This window comes from Symphalangus syndactylus, chromosome 13 (assembly GCF_028878055.3).
Source record: "Symphalangus syndactylus isolate Jambi chromosome 13, NHGRI_mSymSyn1-v2.1_pri, whole genome shotgun sequence".
NCBI classification, from domain to species: Eukaryota; Metazoa; Chordata; class Mammalia; order Primates; family Hylobatidae; genus Symphalangus; species Symphalangus syndactylus.
Window position 1 is genome coordinate 28339368 of NC_072435.2, and position 11156 is coordinate 28350523.

At 58.2% G+C, this 11156-nt stretch overlaps 1 protein-coding gene across 3 annotated transcripts; it reads right to left on the minus strand.

Annotated features, from left to right (window-relative positions):
• Positions 1-485: 485 nt before the first annotated feature.
• TBC1D17 (TBC1 domain family member 17) lies at positions 486-11099 on the minus strand. Of its 3 annotated transcripts, XM_055238414.2 has the most exons (17): positions 10957-11099; positions 10453-10551; positions 10126-10200; positions 8319-8442; positions 7248-7455; positions 6573-6684; positions 6325-6483; positions 5833-5961; positions 5649-5752; positions 4973-5067; positions 4349-4465; positions 4159-4259; positions 3959-4058; positions 1667-1764; positions 1394-1510; positions 913-999; positions 486-806 (listed from the first exon to the last, which is right to left on the minus strand). In XM_055238414.2, the coding sequence occupies exons 1-17, from the start codon at positions 10975-10977 to the stop codon at positions 606-608; spliced, it is 1947 nt and encodes a 648-aa protein (XP_055094389.1). In that variant the 5' UTR covers positions 10978-11099; the 3' UTR covers positions 486-605. The 3 variants fall into 3 exon arrangements, with proteins under 3 accessions (XP_055094389.1, XP_055094390.1, XP_055094391.1); XM_055238415.2 differs by lacking the exon at positions 10453-10551 and having other exon boundaries at positions 10957-10998; XM_055238416.2 differs by lacking the exon at positions 486-806 and having other exon boundaries at positions 936-1073.
• Between the last annotated feature and the right edge of the window lie 57 nt (positions 11100-11156).

Here is an 11156-nt window from a genome sequence, read left to right on the forward strand (position 1 = left end):
CGCAGCCGCAGCCCAGAGCACCCTATCCCCTTCCAAAAACCCCAAATCAGGCCGGGCGCGGTGGCTCACGCCTGTAATACCAGCACTTTGGGAGGCGAAGGCAGGCAGATCACCTGAGGTCGGGAGTTCAAGACCAGCCTGGCCAACATGATGGAACCCCATCTCTACCAAAATTACAAAAATCAGCCAGGTGTGGTGGCACATGCCTGTAGTCCTAGCTACTCAGGAGGCTGAGGCAGGATAATTGCCTGAACGCGGGAGGCAGAGGCTGCAGTTAGCCGAGATCTGCCACTGCACTCCAGCCTGGGCGACAGAGCAAGACTCCATCTCATAAAACAAAAAAAACAAATCAGGCAACTCAGGGAGCCCTGCCTCCACAAACCCCAATCATTCACCCCAGGGTCTGCCCAGCCACCATCCCCTCCCCACCCAGGTCAGAGCCCACTTGGCAGCCTTCCCCCCACCACCAAGAAGCCAACTGCACATGGGAAGTGTCAGTTTAATGAAGCCAGCTTATCAGTAGGGCGGCGGAGCGCACCCGCCCCCTCGCAGGTGTGCCTGGCTCGGGCTAAAGTGCCTGTGCAGAACGAGGCTGCCTGGTGGGGTTAGGAGTCGGCGCCGTCGTCCTCCTCCTCGGGCAGGATCTCCAGGCTGCTGTCGGGCTGCGGGGCTGTGTCCGTGGAGGGCGGCGGGTTGGGCGGGGCCCGGGTGGGCGACAGAGGCAGCGGGGAGGCGGCGGGCGAGGGGCTGTGGGGCTCTGCGGGCGGCGCCAGCCCCAGGATCTCCTGCACGTTGTGGGGCAGCTCCTGGAGGCGCGGGATGAGAGAAGCGAAAAGCGGAAGGTGAAGGTGAGATGGGGGCGGGGGTCAGTCGGGGTTCGGGCGGGGCGCTGCGGGGCGGACGGAGACTCACGGGGCAGGCGGTTAGCTGGCGGTGCAGGGCCTCGGCACGGGTCAGCACGTCCTCCACGCTCAGCTTCATAGTCAGCTCGTTGATGTGCTGCGGGAGGGGGTGGGTCAGGCGCCAGCCGGCACTCAGCCACCTCCGCCCGAGCGCCCACTCTGTGCCTCGTGCTGGGAAACAATGAAGACACACGGGCTGGCCCTCTGGGGGCTCAGAGGTGCGCTGGGGAAGTCATGCTTCTCAGGCCTCCGGGAGCATTCTGAGCACGTACTCGGGGAGGGCAGGTCCCCACCCACCTGCCCGGAGGACCTTGCTGGGAGCAGGTATGGGATGGGGCAGAAGGGAAACCTACGCGGCCCCACCCTCACTGCGCTCCCAGCTAACCAGGCTTCAATAACCCCACACTGAACACCTGCTCCCCGGAGGTACTGCGGCCCTGGGCAGCGCCCAGCTCAGGGTGGACAGGGCGGGGGCGGGGCCGGAGCCTCACCTTGAGGATCTCATTGGAGCCGAAGCCGGACAGCATGAGGGTGTCCCGCTCCATGTCCAGGATGGCGCAGGCCACCAGCAGGTGCAGATTGGGGCCAGGGAGCCCTGTCCACAGCACCTGGGGGTGCGGGACAAAGGGAGAGAGGGAGAGATCATAGCCCAGCCTGGGCCTGAGGTCCCACCAGGGTCTGCCCCTCTCCGCCCAACCTCCCAGCCTCTCCCAGGGCAGGTGAGCCCACCCCTTCAGGCCTCTCGCCCAAACTGGCTGACCCACCTCCCACAGCCGAAGGACATCCGGGAAGGGGAATTCCCTCTTGAACCAGATGAGCAGCCACCGGAAACAGAAGCAGAGAGAGCCAGAGTCCTGGGAATCTGGGGGATGACATGGAGCCCACTCAGCCTTGCCCAGCGCTGGGACTGAGAGTTTGAGAAGTCATCCTGACTGGAAGACCTTCTCCATCAGTCTAGGCAAGTGACTTATGTCTGGCTTGGGAACCTCGGAGGTGAGGCAGGAGCAGCCCTGAACGTGGGCCCTGCCCCTCCTTCCTCCCACTCTCCAGAGGAAGTGTGCTATTATACTTCCACATCTGCATGGACATGGAAGGGAGGCAGGACGCCCAGCACGCCCGAGGAAACGGACCTCAGTGCCCGCTGCTGGTGAGGGCTAAGGAAACTGGCACTCTTAGATATGCTGTTAGCAAAAATTTAAGCTGAGGGCCGGGTGCGATGGCGCACGCCTGTAACCCCAGCACTTTGGGAGGGTGAGGCGGGTGGATCACCTGAGGTCAGGAGTTCGAGACCAACCAGGCCAAAATGGTAAAACCCCATCTTTACTAAAAATACAGCCTGGCCAACGTGGTGAAATCCCACCTCTACTAAAAATACAAAAATTAGCTGGGCATGGTGCCACACCCCTGTAATTCAGCCCCTTGGGAGACTGAGGCAGGAGAATCGCTTGAACCCGGGAGGTGGAGGTTGTAGTGAGCCGAGATCGCGCCACTGCGCTCCAGCCTGGGCAACAGAGCGAGACTCCATCTCAAAAAGAAAAAAAAAATTGAGCTGGTGTTGAACCTTTTTTCCCGCCCAAGTTAAGTCAAATGAGAGTGAGAGTCTGAGCATTCTAACTTTTTAGGAAAGTGACAACGAAGGACAAACTCTTCAAAGCTGTGAAAACAAGCACTGTCCTCAACAAAATTCCACTTCTTGGAAGTGAACCTAAAGAAATTACCCAGACTATGCACCGTGGTGAAAAACTGCAAAGGACCCGAATCTCCAGCAGGTCAAGTTAAATCAATTCTACCACATCTCGCAGGTGGACACGATGCCGTGCCACTAAGAAAAGTGATGCTTCAGAAGACTTCGAATGACACAGAGGCAGCCTCTGTCCTTGTGCCCTAGGAGGTGACGCTTTTCTATGGCTCAGTTTCCTCATCAGTAAGGTGAGGGCAGAATATCTCAGCTCTCTTCCCTGGGGGTCCTAAAGCATCGAGGAAATGTTCATGAATAAGTTTAACTTATTATCATCACCATCTGCACTCAAGAAAAATAACGATATCAAACAGCAACTTTAACTTTCTTTTTTGTTTTTTTTTTTGAGACAGAGTCTTGCTCTGTCGCCCAGGCTGGAATGCAGTGGTGCAACCTCGGCTCAAGTGATTCTCCTGCCTCAGCCTCCTGAGTAGCTAGGATTAACAGGTGTCCGCCACCACCCCTGGCTAATTTTTGTATTTTTAGTAGAGACAGGGTTTCACCATGTTGGCCAGGCTGGTCTTGAACTCCTGACCTCAGGTGATCCGCCTACTTTGCCCTCCCAAGGTGCTGGATTACAGGCGTGGGCCACCACACCCGACCTTTTTTTTTTTTTTTTTTTTTTGAGACGAGGTCTCACTCTGTTGCCCAGGCTGGAGTTCAGTGGCACAGTCTCTGCTCACTGCTACCTCCCCCGCTCCAGTTTGAATGATTCTTGTGCCTCAGCCAATCCCAACAGCTGGGATTACAGGCGTGTGCCACCACGGCTGGCTAATTTTTTTGTATTTTTAGTAGAAACAGAGTTTTGCTATGTTGCCCAGCCAGGTCTGGAACTCCTGGCCTCAAGTGATCCGCCCGCCTTGGCCTCCTAAAGTGCTGGGATTACAGGCGTGAGCCACTGTGCCTGGTCGAAGAATAAAAATGTTAAAGCTGGGATGCAGCACCCCCAGGCCCAGGGCCCAGAGAACCAGTCTCTGATTCCTGGTTCAAGGTGAACCACAGCCAGGTGGAGATAAGAAGGGGCATGAATGCCTAGGTCCTTATTTCTGAAAAATACCCTGCAGGTTAAGCCAAAGGCAAAGCCCAAACAGGATCTAGGTGAGCATGAGGATGGGGTGAGGCAGCGTGCCTGCGTGTCTGCATTTGGTGAAGTTTTGCTTCAAACAGCAATTCTGCCTCTACATTCTAGGTTGTGTGGGGATGTTTCTCTTGTTTGGATCAGGACCCAATGTCCAGGATGCCACCTGTGGCTGCTACCAGAGAATCTGGCAAGGTCTATGGCCCCACTGTCTCCTGCCCACCCTCCCGAGAGACATACCCAGGAAGTCGCAGAGCAGGGGGTCCAGCACCCTCAGGAGCAGCAGCAGTCGCCCGAGTTGCCGCTTCATGGTCTCCTGGCTCTCTTCAAAGTTCCCTTGCTGTGGGACGGAAGGAGGGGGGAGGAGGAGACCCTGTTGAGGTGCCAGGACCCCTGATCGCTCGACAGGCCTGTTGTCCCACCCCTGACCTGAGCCTTACCACGAGCTCCATGAAGCCACAGAAACACCAGAAAGCATCCACCTCGTTCTGAATGACGTAGAGGATCGGGGAGAGAAGGTCACTCATGCCCTGGACGTAGCCTGGGGGGACATGGGGTCAGGCTGCAGCCAGGCCTGCAGCGCTCCCCTGGACAGCCCCGGCTGCGCCCATCCCCAGGCCTGGCACCCACCGAGGTCGAAGTGATACATGCAGTAGGTGAGGAGGATGTCGTTCAGCAGGCCCAGCCCCGGGTTCTCGGGACCCTCGTAGAACTTGTTGGTCCTGTCAGTGCGGCTCACGTCCCTCTCTGCAGGGACCGGACACAGGGTGCAAAGGTGAGAAGGGTAGGGGGGCCCATCCCTGCTGGCCACCAGTGCCAGCCCCCACTACTCCTCCTGCCGGCAGCCCCCAGCCTCGGGGTTTGCTCTGGGGGAGAAGCGGAGCTGGTTCTAGAAACTATCGCTGATGCTCCTGCTGTGAGGCACCGGGCCTCCCACTCACCAGCTGGCTGTATCCTCCCACAGTAGGGGAAACTGAGGCCCAGGGAGGCAAAATCACTTGCCAAGATCTCCAGGCATCAACAGAACTGAGACTGGGCCCCAAGGCAGCCGGGCTCCCTTTCTTTCTCATGCTGTCCCTGGCCTTGCTCCCCCAGGGCCATTCCCCAACAGCCCATGCCGCTTTCCCCGAAGATGCCCTCTCCCTGGTCTTGGGGAGGCAGGGGGCTCCCTCTATCTCCCCCTCGCACTCATGCCTGAGGCCCTCCTGTGGTTCCCTGCTCCCATCCACCCAAAGTGCCACCCCTGACACCGACCGATGAGGCTGCGGTATCCGTGCAGGAGTGAGTTTCTCCGCTCCTGCTCAGGGCTCACAGATTTCCACTGCAGCTTCATGCGGAAATACTCATCTCTGAGTGGCAGAGGGAAACAAGACGTGAGGCCGCCACTATCTGCAGCACCCAGAGACCTCCCAGCCTGGCGCCACCTCCCAGGTCAGCCCTGCAGAGCCCCTCCCTGACCACACAGACCCAAGCAGGTCACCTTGTCATTGTTGCCACTATCCCTTACACTTCACCTTCCTGGCATCTCTCACTACATAGCCTTGTGGGCTTTTGGTGAAAATTTGTTACCCCCTGCTGGACAGGGCACCAGGGACAGGGAATTGTCCAGCACTGCTGCATCCTCAGTGCCTGGCAGGCACATAACCTACACCAGAAATGAGGAGAGATGGGCCCTCCTAGGTTATAAAACATGCTGCAAAACTGTGATCATTAAAACAGTATGGCACAGGAATGAAAACTGCAATGGAGTCAAGAGACAGACCATACAGGGGTGAGGATGGGTCTGGCTTGATTATTGCTGCATTCCACAGGCGCAAGATGGTGCCCAGATACAGCAGGCTCACAACCAGCATCCACAGAACTTGCCCACTGGTGCCCTAGGAGGTGCCAGGTGTCATGCCTGGCAGAGCAGGGCCTCCTGAGGACTCACGTTTTCTTGCGTATGTGGGCCTTGTGCTCCTCAGCTGTGCCTTCCCAGCTGAGGTACCCCAGGAGGAACTTCCAGGCCTCGCGCCGCAGGCTGGGGCTCAGACCCTGGGGGTGCAGGAGGGCAGGCAGCTCAGTGGGGCCTTGTTCTGGCCCTGCTCCATCCTTCCACCTGTCCTGGCACTCACCCCTGAGAAGATCCGGTTCTTCAGCTCGGGGACGTGCTGCAGGCGGCCCTCAGGGCCCACGTGGCGTGCCCACTCCTCCTCTGTAACTGGAGGGCCCCGCTCCACGGTTGGCCGAGGCCCCAGCTCCACCTGCAGGCAAAGGGCAAATGAGCCCGGGGCTCGGCGGGGTGGTGGGGGGACCCAACTCGGCCTCAGTCCACAAGTTCAGAGAGCTTCTTAGCTTGACGGATGACTAACATTCAGGGGCGGGCAGCAGCCTCTTCCGGGGCTCAGCAGCCAAGTCACCCCCCAGTTAGGGGGGGTCCGCCAGTAAGAGTGAGCAGGTGCTCACAGTGTCTGGCAGAGCCATGAGCGCTTTCTTCATGCACCCCCTGAGGGGATCCCATTATCATCCCCGTTTTACCACGGAGGAAATTGAGGCCCAGGGAAATGAAATCATGCGCCCAAGGAGACACGGCCAGAAATAACAGGGAGGGTCCACTCACTACTCACACAGGAAATGACCTCGAACCCAGGCTCGGGCTCATCGTCGGGTGGCGGGGGAAGGTCGGAGGCGGCTCCCTCGGGCTGTGGCTGCAGGGCACCCCGGAAGAAGTTGGTCACTCGGGAGAAGCTGCTGAAGGTGGTGGAGTAGGGATCCTGGAGGAAGCGCTGGGGACGAGGCCAAAGGGAGGTCATGGCCCACCCCTTCTCGTCCCTCCCTGCCCACACCCGCCAGGCCTGGTGCCCGGGACACTCACAGACACCACATTGGAGCTGTCCTGGTCAAAGAGCTGCAGGTGGTGGAAGGAGTTGGAGAGGGCAGAGGAGTCGTGGGGGAAGACAAGGTAGAGGCGGGAGTCCTGCGGGGAGCTGGGAGGCGGGAGGTGACGCACAGGTGATGCACAGGTAGGGGCCCAGTGTCCCAGGCTGTCTGTGCTTGGCCGACATCCCTTCCAGCTGCAGCGTCCCAACCACCCCTGGAGAATCCCTCATTTCAGGGGATGCTGTTAAAGGAGGCCCAGAGCTGGATCCCAGGGGTGGGCACATGACTCGGGGCTGGCCAATGAGGGCCTTTCATCTTCCGGTCCAGTGTGACTGACTCAGGGACGAGCCAATGAGAGGCAGCTCTGGGATCTTGTTGGTATGTGGGGAAAGAGGTGCTTTCTATCCAGCCGGGTTGTTAAGCCAGGGACACTGGGGCCCCAGAGAATGACGAACTCAGAGGGAAAAAGGATAACTGTTTCTAACATTTTGGGACCTGGGTCCTGCCTGAAATCAATACTCCTTTTTGACTTTTCAGTTATATGTGCTGGTCAACTCTGCCTTCCTTTAAATCAGTGTGACTTATGTTTCTTTCACAGCCCCGAGTGGTCACGCTGCAGCCATGGAGGGACTGGGCCCGGTTTAAGGCCCAGCACTGGGAGAGAGCTCACCTGGCCAACAGCAGGTAGCGGCTGAGGACGCGGAGCAGGGCACGGGTGCCCCCGCGGTGGAAGTGCAGTGCGGGCAGGGAACCTCCAGCCTGGGTCACCAGAACCAGGTAGGCCCAGCTGAGGCCCGGCTTGGAGCGGCGGATGGACTTGAGCTCCCCCAGACTCACTGAGAAGGCCCAGGAGCCCTGGGGGCAGCTGGGCTCTGCACCTAGGGAGAGGGCGCTGTGTTGGGGGAAGTGTGTGAGGCCAGAGTTGGCCTTATCAGCCTCAACCCAGGATGTTCCTTCGGCACAGGCATCTCCTGAGGGCCCCGCCACAAGCCACCCCTCTGCTCCTGGCCTCACATTCCTCGGAAGCACAAATGAGTAAGACGGGAAGGGAGCCCAGCAGACATGTGCCTTTCCAGAACCTTCCTAGGCACCCCTCGACCTGCAGGGTAAGGGCCCTATTCCTCAACCTGGCACTCGAGGCCCCTCGGGTCCATCCTTCACCCCTGCCTATCTTACCTCCAACCTTTCTTCACTCAAAATCCCACACTTGAGCTACAATGAAAGGCCAGCGGCTCCCTAAACACACCGGGGCCACCTGCCTCTGGCTTGCACGGGCTGCTCTCTCTGCCAGAAGAGAAAACTCCCAAGAGTCCCTCAGTGCCAAGCTCCAGCATCACTTCTTCCTAGAAGGGGTCTCCATTCCCCAGAGGGGTCAGGTGCCTTCTCTGGATGTCCCCTGCACGCTGTGTGACCCCCGGATGGTGCAAATCACCCTAACTAGCTGCATCTGTCACCCCACCAGCCTCGAACCTCAGGGGCAGGCCTGGTGTGGGGGCACCCACAGCCAATCCGGGAACCCAGTAGGATGCGCAAGGCTGCAACCTCAGAGACACTGGCCATGTTGACCTGGGCTGGGACAGTCCTGTACTCCCATTCACTTCCACGCTCCTGGGACTAGAAGGTGGTGACTAGTGGCCTTCTTGATTGTTGGCAGCAAAGCCCTTGGGACCGTGACCACTGAGGGCAACATGTGTCCTACCTGGCCCACACATGCTTCCCAAGGGCCGCCACCTCAGCCTACCTCTCGTGGGCTCTGAGTGGCGGGGCTGTGGCCGCACAGTGCTGATGACAGCCCAGTCAGGTTCATAGCCGGGGTCAAAGGTTGGTTCCTCCTCAGAAGCGCAGGAGTCACCCCCACTGGAGTCCTTAGGAGAGGGAAGGAGCAGACAGTAAGGGGCTATGGATTCAGATCTGAGCCTTGAGGCTACCCTGGGAGATAGCCCCATTGAATAAAGTGGGAAACTGAGGCACAAAGAAGGTACAGCAGGCCGGGTGCAGTGGCTCACGCCTGTAATCCCAGCACTTTGGGAGGCTGAGGCGGGCGGATCACCTGAGGTCGGGAGTTCCAGACCAGCCTGACCAATATGGAGAAACCTCGTTTCTACTAAAAAAATACAAAAAACTTAGCCAGGCATGGTGGCGCATGCCTGTAATCCCAGCTACTCAGGATGGTGAGGAAGGAAAATCGCTTGAACCTGGGAGGCGGAGGTTGCAGTGAGCTGAGATGGTGCCATTGCACTCCAGCTTGGGCAACAAGAGCGAACTCTGTCTCATTAAAAAAAAGAAAAAAGAAGGTACAGCACTTGCGCAGGGTCACCCAACGCAACCAGAGAGCGAGCCAGGACTTGACCCCGTGTCTCCTGGTGCATGGGGAGGTCCGTGCTACACGGCAGGTGGCTCTGCACTCAGGCTGCGGAGTGCTCAGTGGACACTGTTGTACTCATTAGGTAAATACAAACCAAAACCACTGTAAGATACCACTTTGCACTCTTTGAGACAGTGAGACTGTCAAAAAACAACAACAACAACAACAAAAGAAAAAAAAAACACTACATTTCCCAGGTTTCTTTGCAGCTGGAATCCGGGACACGGGACAAATTCTACCAACCAGATGCAGGCCAACCTGAAAAGCGCAAGTGACGTAAAGCAACTTCCTGGTGCCTTGGCTGTGTTTGGCTGTGGAGTAAGGTGGAGACTCATCTTCATCTTCATCCTTCCGCCCTGGGGCAGCGCGGGTGGCCAGCTCAGGCTTCCAGTGTCTGGTCACTAGCTCTGTGGGTGCCGACTGACTTCCTGCCCCTGGGTGGAACTCGACAGCTCCAATGGAGGTCTCATTCCCCACTAAAGAACCCCTCTACAGAGGCACCCAACTTCTCCGTGTGCCTTGAAGGTTGTTCTGCTGTCCCTGAAATGTCTTCTTGTCCTTTCATATCCTGGGAGTCCCAGCTCAAACGTCTGCTCTCCCAGAAAGCGTTGGGGATCTGGAATCAGACTGTCTGGGTGCAAAAAGTTCCAACACTTCCTAGCGTTTTTGACCTCATCTATCAGTTTCTCAAAAACTGAGTAAGGGTCAGGGCTTAGGTGGGTCGGGATCTGACTTATCTCTGGGTCTCAGAATTGCCCAGGACAGGTCCAGCCATGGGAAGTCCCAGGAGATATAACGAAGGGAAAGCCAGGAGCAGTGACGAAGTGGGTGAGTAGGCTGTCAGGCCCTGTCCTCTGGCACCAGAGGAAATGCCACTTCCCTTCAAGCAACTCGAATCCACATCTTGCACCCTGGCAGGGATCTCCCAAGAAGCAAAGGGAGAGAGGGGCCAGCCGTCCCCACGACCGTGCGTCTCATGGTCCCTGCTCTTTTTCCTCGAATGGGCATCCTCTGACCATTTCACAGAGAGGAGCAAACCGAGGGGCAGAGTACCTAAGCCCAAATAGGGTCACACGTGCCCCACGAGTAGGTCTGGGATTGTACGCAGGTCCCTCAAATGACTTACAACAGCACGGACCTAGAAAAAAAGCGAGTGGAGAAGAGCAAAGCGGGTGGAGCCTACCTTCTTGGAGAAGAGGATTTGGGTGGAATCTCCAGCCTCCTCTACAGGAGCCCAGTGCAGGAGGACGTCATTGTCCTAGTAGGAGGGAGGCGGGGTTAGAGGCGCTCCCCAAACCACATTCCCAAAACTTTCCGTTGCAAATTTCCAAACTTTCCCAGTTTCTACCCTCAGCCTTTCAAAGTCCCGCCCCTCATTCCAGTTCCCACACCCAGCCTTCTTCAGGTCCCACTGCTGACCGCCAGACCAAACTCCTACATTTGCCGCCTGCATCCCAGAACGCCTGCATCCCGCTCGGAGCGGGTCCGAGCCTGCTCTCTCCCAGCGCACCTTTTCCACGACACGGATGACACCAGCGATGAGAGAGTCTCGGTCCTGATACTTCTTAGCGCTGGTGTGCAGGTACACTCCGCCCTTCTCAAACACCACCTGAGTTGGGGGGAACCAGCGAGGGCTGGGGCCCAAGCGAGGGGACCGGCCTGGGGAGCCAATAGGGACGGGCCCAGGGAGGAGCCACCCTCAGGGGGCGGGGCCGGGAAGGCCATTGCCCCGTGACCAAGTGGGGGAGAATGGTCCAGCCCGCGTTCGGATACGGGCGTGCGTTCCACAGGGGGCAGGGCCCAAAGAGTCGCCTGACCCCGGGGGGGGCGGGGCCATGAGAGGTTCTTCCTTGGGGAGGTGGACGGGAGGGTGACGGCGCGTTTATAAGAGATCGGTGTTTGCCAAGGCCATGCCGGATTCTCAAGAGCACTCGCAAGGTCTGAGAGAAGAGCTGATCACTAGACGGGGCGTTCCGCATACACTGAAGCGAGGGAATGTGTCCTCGGTGCTTACCCTGTAGCCGGCTCCTTCCATAGTCGCCGCCGAAGGCCCCACCGCCCCGCCTCCTCCCTTTCCGAGTCAGCGTGTTGTCACTTCCGGAGAAAAATAGTTCCCCTCCGGGCCGGACAGTGGTAGCGGCCCGACCCGTTCTAGAGAAGGAGCGGGTGAAACCATCTTTCAGAAAGGGGTTATTCCACAGGGTGGATTGGAGT

Coding starts and splice junctions, on each gene's coding strand:
- TBC1D17 (XM_055238414.2), bottom strand. CDS start 10,977: ATGGAAGGAGCCGGCTACAGG. Junction 8,443..10,125: donor AAATCCTCTTCTCCAAGAAG/GTAGGCTCCACC, acceptor CCCTCTCCTAAG/GACTCCAGTGGGGGTGACTC. Junction 5,962..6,324: donor GGTTCGAGGTCATTTCCTGT/GTGAGTAGTGAG, acceptor CTTTGCCTGCAG/GTGGAGCTGGGGCCTCGGCC.